The sequence below is a fragment of the Pteropus medius genome, unplaced genomic scaffold (assembly GCF_902729225.1).
Source record: "Pteropus medius unplaced genomic scaffold, Ma_sr-lr_union100, whole genome shotgun sequence".
Lineage (NCBI taxonomy): Eukaryota > Metazoa > Chordata > Mammalia > Chiroptera > Pteropodidae > Pteropus > Pteropus medius.
In genome coordinates, this window is record NW_024352784.1 from 19,539,326 (window position 1) to 19,557,888 (window position 18,563).

At 54.0% G+C, this 18,563-nt stretch overlaps 1 protein-coding gene and 1 long non-coding RNA gene across 2 annotated transcripts in view; one reads left to right on the top strand and one right to left on the bottom strand.

Moving 5' to 3' along the window:
• Nucleotides 1–18,563, bottom strand: part of BCR (BCR activator of RhoGEF and GTPase) — a 113,697-nt gene that overhangs the window by 28,128 nt on the left and 67,006 nt on the right. The window contains exons 3-8 of the mRNA XM_039847729.1: nt 18,022–18,126; nt 17,531–17,716; nt 13,126–13,233; nt 10,244–10,304; nt 8,912–8,964; nt 6,974–7,114 (exon numbers count right to left, since the gene is read on the bottom strand). Of these exons, the coding sequence (XP_039703663.1) occupies nt 6,974–7,114; nt 8,912–8,964; nt 10,244–10,304; nt 13,126–13,233; nt 17,531–17,716; nt 18,022–18,126 (654 nt within the window). The remainder of the gene's footprint in view (nt 1–6,973; nt 7,115–8,911; nt 8,965–10,243; nt 10,305–13,125; nt 13,234–17,530; nt 17,717–18,021; nt 18,127–18,563) is intronic.
• On the top strand, nt 3,433–4,369 carry LOC120590090 (uncharacterized). The gene is made up of 3 exons (XR_005649646.1): nt 3,433–3,561; nt 3,826–3,827; nt 4,042–4,369. It is a non-coding gene; the product is annotated as an uncharacterized LOC120590090 (long non-coding RNA).

Sequence of the window (18,563 nt, forward strand, 5' to 3'; positions counted from 1 at the left end):
GCCTTCCAGACCATGAGTGGAAGGGCAGGAAGGTTACTGGTGTGCCAAGGACATGACTCACTATCACACACCCTCGTCCCGCCTGCCATGGGCAGATGGCATGCCTGGCACTGGCATTCATGGGAAGCAGGAAACTGTGTGCCTGGAGAAATGTCCAGACAGCATTGGAGACCCTGGGCAGACCTGACTGCTGGGTCTGCATCAGGGGCAGGTCTGGGAGGGTCCTGGGACACTGAGGTCCTCAAGGGATGAATGGACAGATGCCTCCTCAGGAGGCGTGGGAACCAAGGGATCCTCTATGAGGTGCGGTAACATGGGGAGGTCGGCAGTCTTTTCCTCATAGAAAGAAGCTGAGCTTCTGACCATCACCAGCAGAGGGCGTCCTACACCCAGCTCAGAAGTGGACTCAACAGGGTTCCCTCTGCTGGCAGGTCAGAAACGCCCAGAATCCCTGCACTGACCACCCGCAACCTCCAGCTGGCCCACTGACTCTCCATGACAGATCCTGTTGCTCACATGTGCGTGTGAAGTCCCACCTCAGGTGTCACTTTTGTCCTCTATGAGGCCGCCACGTATTACCCTGGTACTTGTGGCAGCCCGTGTGACTGCCCTGCTGTGTTGAAAGGACACAGGACTGAGTGTGAGGAGTGCACCTGCCCCTCTGGGCTCTGACAGGAGGACTCAGCCACCTGGCCCCTCCCCACACACCCCTGCCTGTGCAAACCCTCACCTTTTTAAGAGAAGCCTTGAAGCCATGGGTGCCCGACACTTCCGGCCAGCCCTGCCGGCCCTGCAGTGTCCTGGCCTGAACCCCGTTCTGTGCTGCATCTCATCTCTGAGGGCAGTGGGAGGAGCCCATGAATCAATGTATGTCACAGTTTTCCCCATCATATCACAGTTGCCCTCCCTCCAGAGGCCAGGCCTTGCTGCTGGACCCTAGGCCACCCCACCCCGGGGTCTTATAGCCTCAAGAGAAAATATTCTGCACCTGGGCAGGAGGGGCCTCCCAGCCCCAGAAAAACAGGGCCCCAACTGAGGCACCAGCAAATCCACGAAGGAGTCTGAACCCTGGCTGAGGGGCTGGGTGTCACACTGTATCCATCCCCCAAGGCCCCCAGGTCTGGGAGTAGTCCTGTGAGACGAGGACTTTGCAGGCCTGGGGCACAGACTGTTAAGGCTGGTGTTCCCACCTTGACACCGTCTGCACCCCGACCCTGGGTGGATGCCTCCTCCGTGGTTCAGAGAGGAGGCAGTGAACAGAGGTCCAACAGTGAGCCTGTGCGAGGCCTCACGAGGGGCTGCTCTGCCCCCTGAGTGGTATCTGGAGAGGCTGCTGGACCCTTCAGCCATCACTCGGGCCTCCTCTTTGGAACCTGGGCTCCCGTGGGGACACCCTGCCAGCCCACACAGGACCAGTGCAGAAGCAAGAGGCCTGTGTCTGCCCAGGAGATGTCCATCTCAAATGCTCACCAACCCTGTTCTCAGGTCCTCAGAACCAGCACCAACTTCTGGTCCAGCCCACCTGTCAGGTCCTCCAGGGGACACAGGCAGGGGCAGGGCGTGGGCCACACCTGGGTCACTACCCCACGGTGCCCTGTTATGGGATGAGTGTTTGTGTTCCCCCAAATTCATATATTGAAGCCCTAACCCCCAGCATGGTATTTGGAGGTGGGGCCTTTGTGGAGTGACTAGGCTAAGGAGGTCGTGAGGGTGGGAAGCCATCATGGGATTGGTCTCCTTCTAAGACAAGGAGGAAAGTGACCTGTCTTTCCCTGTGCACACAGTGAGGAAAGGCCGTGTAAACACACAGTGAGAAGGTAGCCATCTGCAAACCAGGACGTAGGCCCTCACCAGACCCTGAGCGTGCTTGCTGGCTCTCTGATCTTGGACTTCCGCCTCCAGAACTGGGAGACATGAACGCCTGTTGTTTAAGTCCCCATGTCGATGGCCCTTTGTTACAGCAGCCTTAGCAAACTAAATATACATGTAAGGAAGCCAGGAGCACGGTCCGTGGGGCGGAGACAAGAAGGTTCCTCAGGTATAGAAACTAGTTTGAAGATAAACAACCAGCACCAACTTCAGCAGGGCCTGCTAGGTCGGACCACGAAGAGTCGCCAAGACAGGCCCAGGTGGGGGCGGAGAAAAGAGGAAGGAAGAGGGCCAAGGTGAGGGTCAAGGTGGAGGTGATGGTTGCCGGCTGAGGGTGGGCCCGGCTTTGCTCCAGGTATGGGCTGGATTCCACTTGTTCTGGCCCCGGAGAAGGCTAGCAGCCAGCCCCAGAACTCCTGAGCCCCAGAACAAGGCCTGTGCCCCTGGCTGGGGGGTGACTCAGTGGGCTCCGTTGGTTCATCAGGTAGCCAGGAATGAGAGAGCCCCCCTAACCAGCCCAGGGGAACTACCCATCCCCCTTTCCCACCCCTTGCCTGTTCTCAGGCTCCTGGCAGTTGGCTTGGCTACTTGGCCTCCCTGCAGAGCAAAGTTCTGCTCTAAGGTCCCCGTGACAGTCTAGTCTCCATGCCCTAGAGACACATCACAAGATGACCCATCTAGGCACTGCAGTTAGAGCATGAGGTGGCCCAGAGGGACGCATGCCTCCGATTCACAGCAACAACATTCACTGAGCACTTTCTAGCCCCGTACGGAGAGACCGTTCCATGACACTTATCTCACTCAGAAGAAATGTCCTAGGCAGCAGCTCTGACACTTCCCGGAAAGGGAAGTAATGTGCCCATACTCTTGGAAGAATCAGAACCTGGCCCAAACAAGTCAAGAATCCAAGCTCCATCTGCAAATATTTATAAAGCAACAAATGCCTAGACATGGGGACTTGCCCTAGGGCTTCAAGTTATTTTGTTTCTGTTTTGTCTTCTGTCTGCTGACGCCTCCTTCAGCTTTTTATGAGGGACCTGGAAGGCAGAGCTAATAGCCACTAGGTTGTGGACATCCTTTGAAAATATGGATATTATGTGGTCTAGGCCCACCCTACCCTACAGGTGAGTAAGCTGATGTCTGGTGGCACTGGAGACCCTAGCTCTGTTTTCACCCTTGAGCTGGATGGCCACTTCTCCGTAATGCTCCTCTGAAACTTTTCCAATAGGATCTAGACCCTCCAATTCTAATCCTCAACTGAAAGGCTGCCTTACTCTTTTGCCTGAGCCTTACCAACTTTTGCCTCAGCCTGCACAAGTAGTATTTCCCCAGCAACTTCTGTTCAGCCAACCTGACTTCTTTCACAAGTGGTCTCTGGGATCCCTGGCAGAGAATGGCTCTAAGACGTGGCTAGCTCTTAGGAAACAAAACATCCAAACATGATTACCCCATTTGCTTCTAAGCCTGAGCTGGGAATGCTATGCAGCGCATGGGGCAGAGTCTGGAGCAGACAGAGAGGCAGCGCCATAAGAAAGCCACTCGCAGTGTAAAGTTTCCTCAGCTAAATGAATGAGCACCCGCCTACCAGCCCACAGGACCTGGGCCTGGGAGGAAAATGTGCCAGCAGGATCCCTCAGTCACAACAGGTTCCCAGGAGGCTGAGGAAGGCCTCTGAGTAGGGTGAGAGCATCTGTCAGCCATAGTTCAGTGTTAGGGAGTCACCTGTAATGCTGCCCAAAGTCGCTCTTCCTCAAACAGCACAGGCCTGGAGCGGTTGGTATTTGCTAAAAAGGATGAGGATGAGATTGTAGGAGCCACAGTGTGCGTGTGTGTGTGCGTGTGTTTGTGGCGGGGGGCAGCTGGCCCTGCTCGGAGCTCAGCTGGGCTTCTCCGCAGCACCCAGCCTGACTTACCCAGGCTGAGCAGGTGGAGACAGGTCACCTCCCGAGAGGCCAGCAGTAACTACAGGACACCTCCAAATGCCCAGGCCGATGGAGGCACCTTTCCTTTCCCTAGAAAACTGCGGGGGAACTAGAAATGAAGCCCCCCACCCTTGCCGACATGCTCCCAGAATGAGAAGCAAGGAATGGGGCTCCACTCAGTGTGTAAGATTCAGATAGCGAGCTGAGCACAAAGGGGCACATCCTCCTCCTGAAGACCACCTACAGCCAGGTGGCTCTGTATGCAGTGGACGCTCCTATTGGTTCACAGGCAGGGAGCGGGGAACTATCATAAATCATAACACACCTATAGATGTGTGTGGTACATACAGGTGCCAGGGGACATTTGGCTTCATATCCTGCTTTAGCTACATAGTAGCTGTGTAACCATGGGTAAGTCACTCAACCTCTCTGAGCCACAGTTTCCTCACCTGTAAGATGGGAGAACACCTCTGACTTCACAGAGTCGGCATGAGAACTCAGAAGCACAGTCCCTCTCTACCTTTGGAAACTTAATATTTGACATCATATACCAAATTTAGAGGTAGGCACATGGGAAACAATAGGTGTTTCCCAAGCTCAGGCCCTCCTCAGCTGCCAATTCTGAAAGGAAGCACCTGCCGCTCTCACCCCTGGATGATGAGGGGGGTGCTCTCCCCCCACCTCTAACACAGATGGCGCCCACGTAAGGAATCCTAACACTTCGCTTTCATATAGTCCCTCTTGGGTCACGAAACCCTTTCAGCCTCATAACCACCTCATGGAGACGCCGTGGGCCCGGAGCCACTGCTCTCAGAGAGCACAGACACCCAGCACACCCCCTCCAAAAAAGGGTGTCCCCAAATCAATATTGCTGGTAGGCAGTGGGCAAGACTGAACCCGGATCTGGTGTCCCTTCTACTGCATCAGGGCCGCAAAGTGGCTTGGGCCACCGGAAGGTACGCTGAGGAGGATGCTCAGGCTGCAACCAGTTCGAAGTACAAGTGGATGATTGATTAGTGACATCTGCCCCTGGAATGGCCTGGAGGCAGGGGTTTGAATGTGTCTGCCATCCTGGCCTAGCCACCACCTCCCTTACTGTGCACCAGACAGACAGAAAGTTCTGAACGAAGGTATGTAAGCCACACTCATGACCCTTCAGAGGTCGCTGGCCCTCCCACCCTCCCAACTTCACAGTCGAGGTACCCAAGTGATTTCTCTTGTTGAAGCCGAAAAGGCCAGCTGCTGCTAGGGGCTGGGCATGGGCACAGACAAAAGCCCCTGCCCCGTGAAGTGCCTGGCTCCTGCACACTTCCTGCTCGGTGTCCCTGAGCTTCTGACCACGGGTCAGCAGGGAAGGCTTGTGATGACGGATGTAGGGACAAGGGCCAGATTGCCAACTGCCAGGCAACATCTGATTTTCCTCAATTCCCTAAGGCAGCTGCCTCCAAGGATCCAAAGAGCGAGAAGGTATTTGTCTCTGAGGATCCTAAATGGGGATGAGAGGTGGGATGAGACAGACTCAGCACCATATGAAAAGCCAAAGGGGAGAATGGACTCCCACACTTGCTTCTTTTATGAGATCAGCACTCTCATAAAAGAAGAGTCAGCAAAACATTAAGAGCAGGTGTCCCTGGAGGCACGAGGGAGCCGGCACCAACCTGACCGGTACAGGGAGTCCTGGGAGAGGCAAACCCCACTTCTGGTTAGATCTGGGTGAACTGCTGACATGGGAGCCAAAGCTTTGCTCTTTTTCTATAGTCCCCTGGGTGTGCGTATGTGTGCGTGTGTGTGCTTGTGTGTGTGTGTGTGAGAACCAGGGCTCCATTGTTGCTCCAGGAAATGAAATTTGAACCCCCCTTCCTCAGGTCCCAGCCATTGGACATTTGGGTATGGAGCCCCTGGGAGGTGCTGGGGACCCCCTCCTGCCAAGGAGCTAACACATACAGCCAGGATCACCACCATGCATGGTGGCTGGGCCGTGTTCTCACCTGTAAAATGAGTCTAGGGAGGAGGGGCACACATTCCAGGCCCCCCCAGTGGGTGAGTCTGCAGCAGGGCTGGCATCGGATCCCTGTGCCAGAGAGTGGGGTGGAGGGGACGGCTCTCTCTTCCACAGCCCTTCCTGGGCCGGGCTGACCAGGAGACATCTGACCAAGCCACACACTCGCGGCCAGGTCTGATGAGACTCTGGGCACATGGGAGCCACTTCCCAAAGAGGTGTGGGGAGGATGGGGCTGACAGCGGCCTGCTGACCAGTCCAGGGTTGGAGGAGGAAAAGAAACCCAGATACCAGGCGGGTCAGCCCCCAGCATCAGGCACCTGGCACACGAACCACAAGGAAGAGGGGAAGGTGGCTCTCAGTGGCAGCTACAGTCAGGTTCATTGCCAGCCCTTGTCCTGCCTGTGCCAGAAGCCTCCTATCCCTGCACGAGACCCCAGAGGCCACGGGTTGGCTCCCCTTGCCTTAGTGCCCCTTCCGACAAAGGACGCTCGCGATGGACACCGGCATCCCTCTGCTGTCTCACTACACATTGTCTGCCCTGGATGGCACCTGCCTGGCACCAGGCTGGGCTCCTCCCAGGAAGGGGCAGAGGCAGCAGGAGCGGAGGCCACCAGGCGGGCTGAGTCAGTGTGTTCTGAGCTGCCTGTTCTACGCCCTCTTATCCAGGATGCGTGGAGAGATGAACCGGGTGGTGGCTGTCAGTGGGCGGGGGTTGGGGGTGGGGGAAGAGGGGTAAGAAGAACCTTCCTGGCCAAGGACGGCAAGCCCACACCCTCTAGCCGGTCTCATTGCACACTGCGTATGCTTCCCTTTCTTCCCCATTTGAAATGCTTATATCACTCAGGAGGAGCTAGGTGGGTCTGGGCAGACTAAATGCCATCCTCCTTCACATTGGGACCCCAAGCTGGCAAGGTGTGGAGAAAAGAAGGGGTACCCTGGACAAAACCCACTACGACGGAAAAAGAAAGAGGAAGCCGAGCGAAGCACACACCCCCGAAACTCTACTCCAATGCCCTGGACAAAAGACTGGGTTTTGTCCCACCCGGGTGAAGAACCCCAAAAGGCAATGAGTTTCCTGTGTTAGGCTGAACTGTTCAGGAACAGTCTGCTGAAGGCCAGAGACAGGCTCCTCGTCTTCCAGCTCGGGCTGGGCAAACCCTAAGCACCCTGCCACACTCACCTCACCCTTCTTCACCGTCATGGACTGCCGGCGGGGTGTGATCTCCTCGTTGATGCCAGACAGGAAGTTCTGCGAGATGCGAAGGGCGTCCTGCAGCAGAGGGTGGTCGGGGTGGCTGGAGGGCGTGTGTTTCAGCAAGTCCTGCATCGCAGTGAGAGGACTCAAGTTAGAGAGAGCGAGGCCCCAGCACCCACTGCTGTGCACAAACCCGAGACACACACTGGGCGTAACACACAGGGCTGCCAGCTCCCCAGGCATCGCTGCCACCTCTCACAATGGGCCCGGGCTACATGAGTAGCACTTGAGCAAGCACCACGCTGGAAGCGGGTCTTAAACAACACTCCCACAAGCCCGGGCTGTTTGCATACTGTCAACAGGGCCTCCTACTTCAAGGGTCTAAGGCAGGCTTTCTCCCCTCGGCACTGGTGACATTCTGGGCTGCGAGATTCTTTAACGAGGGGGCTGTCCTGTGTACTGTAGGATGCTAGCAGCATCTCTGGCCTCTGCCCACTAGATGTCAGTAGCATCTTCTCATCTGCGGTTGTGACCACCAAAAATATCTCTGGACGCGGGAGCATGGCCCCTAGAGGGCGGAATCGGTCTGATCCAGGACCACTGGTCAGTGAGAGACCAGGAGAAAACACCTGGCCTCCCCAGCTCCTCTTCTTTTAGATAAGAGCCTAAGAATTAAGATGGGAGTATTGCCTCTTTCTCTACTAGGAATGCACGTGATTCGTGCTCAAGGTCAACAGCTCCCTGGTTCAGAGGAACAAAATCCCCTTAGCTCCCAAATCCTATGAGCAAAGAGAATCTGGAGAGATGAAATAAGCACAGAGGATGGCTTGTATGTCAGTGGCCCCAGGCCAGTCCCACGCCACTCCCAGGCGGCTCTGGCTTCTTCCTGTCAAGACACTTGGCTCTGCAGGCCTGGGCTAATCACAGTGAGGGCACGGAATACAGGGTCTCTGAGACTCCAATGAGCTGTCTGCTGGAGACTCCCAAACTGCAAATCTCATCTCACCTCCCTCTGTCTAACAACTCCTAATCAGAGGATGGTAAGAAATCACGAAACGTCCATTTGATGGAATACTGGATGGCTTCAAAGAGAATGAGGCAGAGCTGTTTGCACACTGCCGATGTAGGACAATCCCCATGATACGCTATTAAGGGGAAAACAAGCAAAGTGTGGAATATGTATAGCACAACGCCCTCCGCGTAATTAAAAAAGATGTTCACATGAGTTGGCGCGTGTATAAAAAAACCTTGTGGTGGCGGCTCCTTTGCGGAGAGGAAGTGGGAAAGGAAATAGAAACTTCACACACTTTTGCAACTTGGTTGTAAATTAAAGACGACGACAACAACAACAACAACAATAACAACAACAACAACAACACCACATGTACGACTTTCTCCAAATATATGTGAACAGAGTCGCTTGGGCAGTAGGATTAGGTCATTTTTGTTTGCTGGTTTTGTTTCTTAGTATTAAGACAACCTCTCCAGTGACTCCCCAATGCCTTCAGGAGCAGCCCAGCTGAGGCGGGGCCTCCTCATGCACCCCCTCCCTAGGCTCTGAGGCAGTGGTCACCCCCAACGCCCTGGATTGCACCCACCGCCTGCACCCTCAGCCCAACCACGTTGGAGGCCCAGTTCATGTGATGTGACCACAAGGCCCTTCCCATGTGGGATGGCATGCTCCCTCCCTCTGCCCACACCCATGAGAGAACCTAGGACACCTGGAGAGTCTACTCCATTCCTCCCTCTATTCCTCCGTAAGCCACTGGATGGCGGGGGCACCTCATTTTTGCATCTTCGGTAAAGATATGTAGCAGTAAAAGCGTGGTAGGTGGGTGAAACTGACAAACACCAATGTCAGCCCCAGAACAGCAGAAGCCAAGAACCCCAGGGTGAGAAGTCCTGGGGGGAGGGGTGACTCACGTGCAGGACCAGCGTACTGCGTGTCACCCGGTCCACAGGCTTGTAGAGCAAGGCTGCAGAGAAATGGGTAGGGTGAGAGACGGCCACACATGGACCCAGACCACCCACCTGCCCATCCTTGCTGGAAGGGCTCAGGGAGATGAAGCAGCTTGAACCTTCACGTCCACTGGAAAGTCCCACCTCCCCAATGACAAGGGCAAACCCAGAGCACCCTTTGCTCAGTGACAAAGCAAACCTCAAGCACCTGAAAGGCCAGGGTGCGTGCTTTGAGCTTTTAGTCTATGACATTAAATGCCCAGTCCAGAGCTGCTGGTCAGAACCCAAACCTGCATTGGCTAATTCAGTGACAACTGCTAAAAGGAGGGCTCAGCGATGGCCATCTTCCTTGGGCTGGGGAGCTCCCAGCACCCTGGTGAGGATGGAAGAGAGAACTGCCCTCCAGCCCAGAGGGTCCCTGGGGAGTAGACCAGCATACCACTCTTAACATCCATCCTGCATAGTTTGGAGGCCTGATTCTGAGATCAGCAGGAACCGACTCGGGCTGACACAGCTCTCGGTTTTACAGGTGTTTTTAGAGCCCCAGTCAGCCTTAGTTGTCCCCACTTCTCTGGGGCGAGCCTGATCCATCGTGGGCACAGAAGCTTAGATGTGTTCTGACATGCATCGTCAGGAGCATTTCCTCATGAGACTCCCACAACTAGTATAGGACGTGTATTGTTATCCCCATTTCATAGATGGGAAAACTGAAGCTCACAGTGTGGTGAAACTCTAGGCAGAGCAATGTCTGCCAGACTCTGAGTGTAACTTTCTCACTAGCCAAACAACTGGAAGTGAGAAGTGACCTATTGTTCCTGATCCCCTCTTCCACCCAGAGAGGAAGAAGCCGAACACATAGGCCTGGGAGCTCTGGCTTCACCCTCTGCCCAGCCACGTAGGAACGAACCTGCGTTTTACGTGGGTTACATTCATTCTCAACCTGTTTCGTCAGCTGAAAGGAGGGGAAATATAGTCCTCCTTACAGGGTTGTTGGGAACAACACGACGACACTTTTAGTGCCTGGCAGTGCCTGGTCGTGGGCGTTTGCTAACAGCTACCACTCTTCCTGGTTGTGACTACTGGTGGCAAACCGGTCCTGACCTCGTCCTTCTCTACCCTGCCACGCCCGGTGCTGCTCTTCCTTGTCCTTGCTATCGCTATTAGAAATCTGGAGCAGCAAAGGTGCCAGAGGGTGACCCAGACGGGCACCGTGTTTGCTTTTCCAGCCAATGCCTCATCCGCTGGCAGAGGCCTCCCCCCTAGGGGCATGAAGGGGCCTCAGCACAGAGAACTCACTTTCCAAAGAGTTCTTGGTCGTCTGGTCTTTGGCATCCTTGTTGCTTCTGGCTCTCAGGTTCTGCAATGAAAAAGAACGTTTTCACATGGGACAACTGAAGCGACTTTGATGTGGCCGGAAGTTCCACGGTCAGGAACCGTCAGCAGAAATCTCACCCTTCTCTCATAGCCAAGAACCCCAGATGCAGCAAGCATTGCGGGGGCGCGGGGTGCGGGGGAGTGTCCTGGGCCACTCACACCATGAAAAACAGGGTGAGCTGTGGTCCACCTGGGACAGTTTCTCAATCTTGGCACTGATGGGACTGCGGCCAGAAATTCTCATACTCTGAGGGCCTGTCCTGTGCACCATGGGATGTTAAGCAGCATCCTGGCCTCTACCTACGGGGGCAATAGCACCCCCCTCCTCCTGCTGCGACAATCAAAAATGTTCCCAGGCACTGCTAAGTGTCTCTTGGGGACAACATCTCCCCTGGTTGAGAACCTATGACATAGAGAGCCCCCTCCCAACTTAGCAAACGTACTTGCTAACAAATGAGGTGCTGAGATTTCTGGGAGGAGAGCGGCGGTTTTTAGTGGGTGGGTCATACTTGCCGCAATGCGTCAAAGATATCACTGATCTGATTAGGTACCCAGAGAAATGAGGATAGAAGATCCCCGTGTACCTGAAATTGTCTCTGGAAAGCAACTGTGGTTAAACCCAGTGCTAGGCTTCTGAACAAAAAACACCGCACAGCAAAAGGAGGGGGCTCAGAGATTACTTTCCAAACTTCTCGCCCAGGAACCTCTCAAGACTAAAAATGACGGTGTTTTTCAGCTCACTGGGGCCAAACCCACAGCGTACTTTGGTACCTTTCCTGAGAGTTTAACGCCCCTCACGGTGATTATTCCTCCATACGTGTGCCTCCGCGGCTGCCAAGGGTGTGAGGGGGCGCGAAGCAAAACCCGAGGCTGCGAACACAGGTGCCGTGCTCACCTGAGCCCGGGAAGCAGCCCATACGCTGCGCGCCCCTGGACAGCGCGATGCACGTGAGTACCGCAGGGTCCTTACAAATCTGGTTCAACCCCACCTCTCCCAAACTTAACTTGACTTTAGCTGGCTTTTCCACGTCGCTCGTAGCATCTATCGTCTGGGAGGCTAGCGTTCCACAGAACACAGCTCAGGTCTAAGTGGACACTGCCACACACTCACTTCTCAGGACTGGCCCGGAGAGCAGATGAAGGACCACTGCTCCACCCATCCCTGTCCGTGGAGGCTATCATCCAGTCCCCACCCCTTGACCACCCCCCCTCCCAAATGTACCCCGCCAAAACTTCTCCTTGGCCAACTGCTTCCACTTCCTTTGGGTTTATTTTGCTCATTGGGTGGCTCCAATTTCTCTGGGGCTTTTTTGAAACATGAGTGGAGAACCAAAGTAGATGCTGCCCCGCAGTATAAGCTTCACAGAAGGCTAGCTGTTGGCTGGACCCGAGATGCTATCCTACTGCCTGCACCTTAGCCTCGTGCCTGGTCAGTGGTCAGTGAAACCACGTGACCCCCAGGGGGGGTTGTCTCAATGTTGCTTCCTCCCTCCTCTGTAGCAACCTGTCTGGGTGGACTTCAACTTGGCCCCATTTAAAAGGCAGCCTGCCCTGAGAGAATTATGTTTCTAATTTGTCAAGGTTACTTGAGATTCTGCGCCAACATTCCAGATGTTAGGGGTGTGGGGGTAGCTAACTGAATGAGCTAAGGAAAGAAATGGACTGAATGCACCAGGCAAACCAAGGCAACTAGGGAGGGACATCTGGAGCCAGCCTGCAGCCATGGGTGCATGTAGCCTGTTACCAGCAGCACAAGGCGGGGAGTGGGGCACCCCATGGGCTATGGAGAAACGAGTGGCATGTGTTATCACCACAGGAAATGATAAGTGCCAGGACCTAAAATACCTCACCTCCCATGATAAATCATAAAAACGACACTAAGCCCCTGAGAAAAAACCAGGTGTGACAGTTGAGGTGTGATTATCTCCCAGCAAGAGCCTCGACTCATTCCCTATTTCTAGTTTCCAATACTCTTTCTGAGGCTGCCTTTCTCACCCTGACGTCTTTCCACCTAGAATCCTTGTTTGGAGGGGGAAGGTAAGTCGGAGTTCTGAGGAGTCAGAGACATCAAAAGGCAAAGGTGACTACAAGCCCAGGAAGAGTAAAATGTCACCCAACTGCCATGGGAGCAGAAACAGGATGGGGAAAGGCAGGGAGAATGCTGTGGGCTCTGGTCTTGGCGTGGCCACAGGCCCCCTATGGCCTGCTCATCCTCTCTGTATCTGAGAGGCTCTTTCGAGGCCCCTATGCTAAATAACACTCCAGGGAGGTTTTGGTCCTCCTGCAGCCTGGAGCTTTCCTCCCACATAGGTCTACAGAGTGCAGCAACACCAGCCCCATTCCCCTGTGCGAAAGGCTCAGCTTCCTCAGCTTTCAAGGTTGCTGGCAAGCTAGAGGAGGAACAGAGCATGACTCTTCCCCTCCTGCTCTCCAGTGACAAAGCACAAAGTTGGCCTCAGCACTCTTGTGTTCAGGCCTCTGTTAACTGGGCAGAACTGAGGATATCCCTCACTGCACACAGATGGTGCAAGGGAGCATCTATGTGGGGGATCCAGCTAAGCCCTAGCATCAGGCCTTGGCCCTGGGGAGGCAGGTCTCCTTGGCTGCTCCTTATCTGTTCACAAGATTGTCTCTGCACAGGGCTGATGGTGCCAACCCAGAGGCATCTGGAAACAGGGCTGAGGCTTACGATCGAACTGCAGTTTGCTGCATCTTGTTCTCCTGGGTCAGGCGTACCAACAACCAGCCCACGGCCTGCCTGCAGGAGGTGGAAGGTGCACCTTGCTGAGTGGTATCATGCATACCTCAGAGATTTCTGCAAATTGAGCATTGGCCTGACAGCACTTCTCTGCTGTTTCCATGGCAACTCCGTAGTTGTCCACAAAGGCCCGGTAAACACCCAGCTGGCTGGCCTGCAAGGAGAAAGGATGAGAGTGTGGAACAGGTGTGAGACAGATGCAGGATAGGTGCTGCTGCTCCCCATCTTTCTGAGAAGCAGGCTTCTGTGCACAGCGCTGCAGAAACTCCAGGTGCAGCAGACAGTGCAGAGCCACAGACACCTCAGCTCTGCTGTGCTGATGCCTCCCACCTTCCTCCCCTCCCCACGCACTGAGCACACAGCGACATGATGAGAAGTGACTCACAATCCCAGGCAGGTAATGGTTCCTTTCCACAGCTGCCTATTCCTCCCCCCGCCTCATTTAAATTGTGCCACTAGCAGCAGCTAAAGTTCAAGGTTGTCAGTGAATGCAGAAAAGCGTCTCTAGGTAGGTGGGATGGAACAATACCTTTTCATTCTGGCAGTAGGAGACCAAGGTAGACGAGGTTGGCCCTCCAGGCCTCTGGTGGCTACAGAGCTCTGCTCACATCTGATCCCTTCAGACAAATAAGGAACATGCAACCTAGCTGCCCTTGGAGAAGAGGAGCTCCTACTGCCCCTATGCGAGCCTGGCCAAGACCTAGTGAGGCGGCCCAGCTGTCACCCTGTACACCAGGCAGGTGGGAGACCTGCTGGCTGCCAGCTATACGGCGAGGGCATTTTGTCTGTCCTTTGTCAAACCAAAGGCATTAATAGAGGGTTTCCTCTCATAGCCTCTTGCTCAGACACTCAGTTGAGTGACAGCTTCCATGGGAGGAGTGTGTGTGCAGCTACCAACATCTCTGGGCCCCAGGTCACCTTTAGAGGCAGCTGGGGGAAACCAGCCCTCACCTTGCATCAGTAAACCCAAGCCTGGGGAAGGTAAGGGCAAATCCCATGACCCAGTGGCTAGGCCTCCCACTGCAGCCAACCAGGAGCTGGAAGCCTAAGGCTTTCACTGATCCTGGTGTTTGTTCTGTGTTGAACCTAAATTTTATTTCTATACACATTTGCATTTATATTGAATTTTATGTTTCTTCAGATGACAATTCCAGACACTGCGTAAGCCAAGCGCCCTTGGCACTGTCTGAACTTCTGGTCCCACTCCCTGTGGGGGGTTCATGAAGGGCCTGGGGGCGCACAAGGAAATGCAGCAGCTAGAAGAGGCCCTGCCCAGTCCCCACCACACTGATCACCCCAGACAAGCTGCTGCATCCCAAAATGCCAGGTTTTTCACCTGTGGTACCAGGGTCAGACCCAGAGCCCTTCCTTCTCTCCCTCCTCTGCCAGTCAGTGAGCACCTCCTATCAAAACGAAGGCCCTGCTTCAGGCACTGGCACCACGGCCTAGAATCACTCTGACACAGTACGGCAAGGTAACAAGAGAGACACACAAAAAATACGTGAACAAACGTAATATGGCAGATGGCTGAAAGCAGAGCAGAGGATGAAGGTGATGGGGTTGCTTTAGATAACGTGGCTGGGATGGCCTCTCTGAAGAGGTGACGGTTCAGCCAAGTCCTGAGGAAATGTTACTATTAAATTTTGTCTCCTCAAAATTCATGCGTTGAAGCCCTAACCTCCAGCACTTCAGAATATGAGTGTATTTGGAGATGAGGCCTAAACAGGTGATTAGGTCAAAATGAGGCTGTTAGATGGGACCTAATCCAATAGACCTGATGTCCTTATAAGAGGAGATCAGGACACAGACAGGCAGAGAGATGACCATGTGAGGACACAGGGAGACCACGGTCATTTGTAAGTCAAGGAAAGAGGCCTCAGGAGAAACCAGCCCTGCTGACAACACCTTGATCTTGGACTTCCAGCCTCTGGAGCTGTGAGAAAATAGATTTCTGTTGTTTGAGCCACCCGGATTGTGGCAGCACTGGCAAAGTAGCACAGAGAGAACCCCTTTCATTACCTCTGCCACCCCTTTCCCAAGGAGCGTCTTCCACGTGGCTTTTGAGAAGTTCCAGGCAATTCGTTCCCATTTTTAGCTAATCAAAAACCGAGCTGCATTAATAATGGGACAACAGAGATCACATGTCTCCAGATATGACGCACTGAGAAGGATACTGTGCTATCATTATTTTTGTTTTGCCATTAACTCAAAACCTGCATCTATTCTTGAGGAAACATCAGACAGACCCAAAGTGACCTGTACCTTTCAAAAAATGTCAAGGTCATGGAAGACAAGCAAAGGCCAAGGAAATGGTATAGATCAAAGAAAGCTAAAGAGACCTGACAACCAAGTACACCTCGTGAGCCTGGACTGGATGCTGAATCAGAATGAAAATGGCTATAAAGAACACAAAGGCTAACGAAAGAAATTTGCATATGGATTGCATATTAAATAATAGTATCACATCGGTGTGAAACTTCCTCCATTTGATGATTGTACTACGTATGGGTTACAAAGGAGTCAGTTCTTGTTCTCAGCAAATATACGACGAGGTAGTTAGGGGTAAAATGGCAGACATTTGAATCAAACTATTCACTGTGCATGTACAACACAGAAAAGGACAGAGATAAAGCGAATGGAGCAAAATGTTCGACGGCGCATCTGGCACCTGGCGCGTTCTCTCCGCTATTGCAACTCTTCTGGAAGTTTGAAAGGAATAGAAAAATGAAAAAATGAGCTGATAACATTTCAGGCAGAAAGAAAAACCCTGAGTGGTGGCGGTTAACGGTGCATTCCCATAGGAAGTGGAGTCAAAGCATGGTCCCTTTCGGGTCTCAGACTCTCACAGCTCGAGAGCCGGACGGAGTGATGCTGTGCTGACCTCACTGTGCTGGTCTGAAAGGGCCAGGACAGGGACTGTGTCTGTCCTTGGAGAGACGCCAGCACCTGGCCCGAGAGGCACTCACGTGCGTGAACACTCAGCATGCAGTTACGGGAGTACGACCTCCCCCTGCAGCCCCACTGCTCTTCCCAGTCTTCCTGCTGCCATATCCGACGCACAAAGGTAGCTCAAGGACGCCAGGGAAACCAGAAAAAACATTCCAAATTCTGGCATCCATCGGACTATTAAAATTTTTTTTAAAGTTTCTGAGTGTTTCGGAATGTTATTTGGGGCAGAGTGCTGGTTGTGGGTTTCTTCCTAACAACACGATTCTGTGTCTTAGGAGGAAATCAGGCTGAGTCACATCCACTGGCTTCAAACCTGCTGACACATCACACAGAAAAAGAGGTACTTCAAAGGTGGGGGGCCCTGCATCAAAATACAACCTCCTGCTCTCTGGCAATGGGGAATGGGGTCCAGACAGTGAGAGGCATTTTGTGCGTGCTCTGAACCTTTGCTCCAGTGTGTTGCAGCCGAGGGCGGAATGGGGGGGAGGTGGGGGCACCAACAGGAAAGCCACACCTTGGAGAGGAATGCTGGAGCCCAAGCGTGAGCCAAGGTGAGGCCAGGGTCAGGCCTGCTGGGTGTCTGGGGGCCCAGGAGGGCTGGGGCCCCAGTTTTTCAGTAACTGTCATGCTCTGTACTCTTAGAGGGGGTCTGGTGACATGGGCCACCCCTATCCCTGGAGAACTGGTTTCCCAGGGAGAGTACGTGTGCACAGGAGGCCTGGGTAACCCTGGAATCAGGATTAGGGGTCCTGAGAGATAGAATCCCCATCACAAAGGCTTGCATACGCCTTCAAGCAACTCTCCCAAGACAGGGGCTCCAGGTACGGAGAGGTGACCTCTTCGCTGGGCAGCTGCCAGCCTCTTATATCCAGACTGTACTCCACCACCCGCCTCCACTTATGGAGGCATTAAATATTGCCTCTAGGACCTGAAAGGAGCTGCCAGGGGCCACTGAGGACCACTTTTCTTTCCCACTACTTTGGCCAAGTCTCCCCTCCCTACAGCACTTTAAAAAAAATTCTCCAAGTAATTCGAGAACCTTTAATTCAGATAACTGCAAAATGAAATAAACTGTAATAACCACCTGCTCTGTTCCCACCTGTGCTCGCCCCGCCAGGCTCTGCCCACCCGCCTCCTTGGCTCCGTGTCTGAGTCCTGCTCCCCTGGGCAACAGCATCTCTTTGGTCCAAAGGGATCCTCAGGGGGCAGCTGTACCAGCCTAGGGACCAGGAACCTTGAGTAAAATTGAGCAGAGCCGGGAAGGACCCAGCGATGAAACCAGGGGTGGGTCTCGTGCCGGGGTTCAATGTGGGTGCTGTGGCAGAGCCCTCTCCTTATCACCTGACCTTTGGCATCTAAAGCAGACACACCCCAGACTGTCACCTTGGCGTCCCAAGAGCCCTGAGCAGCACACCACCGCAGGTCTCTGGAGAGGGCTGGCCCCCGCCCGGCCAGCCCCCACAGCTCGGGAGGCTGCTGTGCAGCTGCTCCGTGTCACTCACCAGCTTCTGAAAGAGGTCGCCCACTCGCTGCTGGTGACTCCACTGCTGCACGCGGGGAAAGAGCCCGTCGTAGAACTCCTTGTGGATCTCGTAGAGCTCAGGCACTTTGAAGAAGATGGTCTCGATCTGCTGGCTCGTCAGCACTGGCTGAGAGGTGGTGGCAGCGGCCTTCAAAGGCTTCATGGGCTGGAAGAGGGCACAGGTGAGGCAGCACAGGTAACAGGTGAAGTGGCACAGGTGAAAGGGCTCGCCATTTTTCAGGTGCATGGTACGATCACAGAAAATCATGGTCACGTGACGTGGTTATATTTATAAATTCTATTAAAAATTAAAATTAAATTTTTCTGACCCCGATACCTCCCGAGGTGTCTCAATGACTCGAAGGAGGGTGGGTGCCCCCAGGCTCTAGCAGCTGACTTGGGACCTGGGCCATGTGAGCTGAGCTCCCTGTGTCCCTGCCCTGCCCCACTCAGCCCTTGTACCCTCCTTACCAACAGCAGCGCCTCCAGGTGGCTCAGGTAGGTCTCCTCACTGGCCAGGATTCCAGACAGGACCCATTTTCTCATCTCCAAGCCCTTTTCCAGGTCCAGCTCACTCTGCAGGAGAAACAGACAAAAGTCAGACCTGAGAGATGGTGCCTGAGGTGGCCTGTCTCGGAGAGGAAGGCTAGCTTGTCAACCTGAGGACAATCCTCCAAGAATGCTCCAGGTGGAATTAGAGGGAGTCGCAGGAACTGCAGCATACCAGCCACTCACTTGTGGTCATTGTAAATTCCAGCAAAGTCAAGGGCCACCCTCGGTCTTGATATTGGGAAGTCTGGAGCTTAGTAGGCTGGGCAAGCCTTCCCTCCACACCTTCTACCTGCGACCAAGGAGTGGTGGCCCCAGAGAGGCTGAGCCAAGGAGGCATCGGGGCCCAATGCATAACGGCCCCAGCTCCTTTCCCTTGCCACTCCTCCCCAGGATTCTCTGCTGTTGTCACCTGACCCTTGAACTGAAGGGTGGGGTACTACTCCCTCCTTCCACACCGGTGA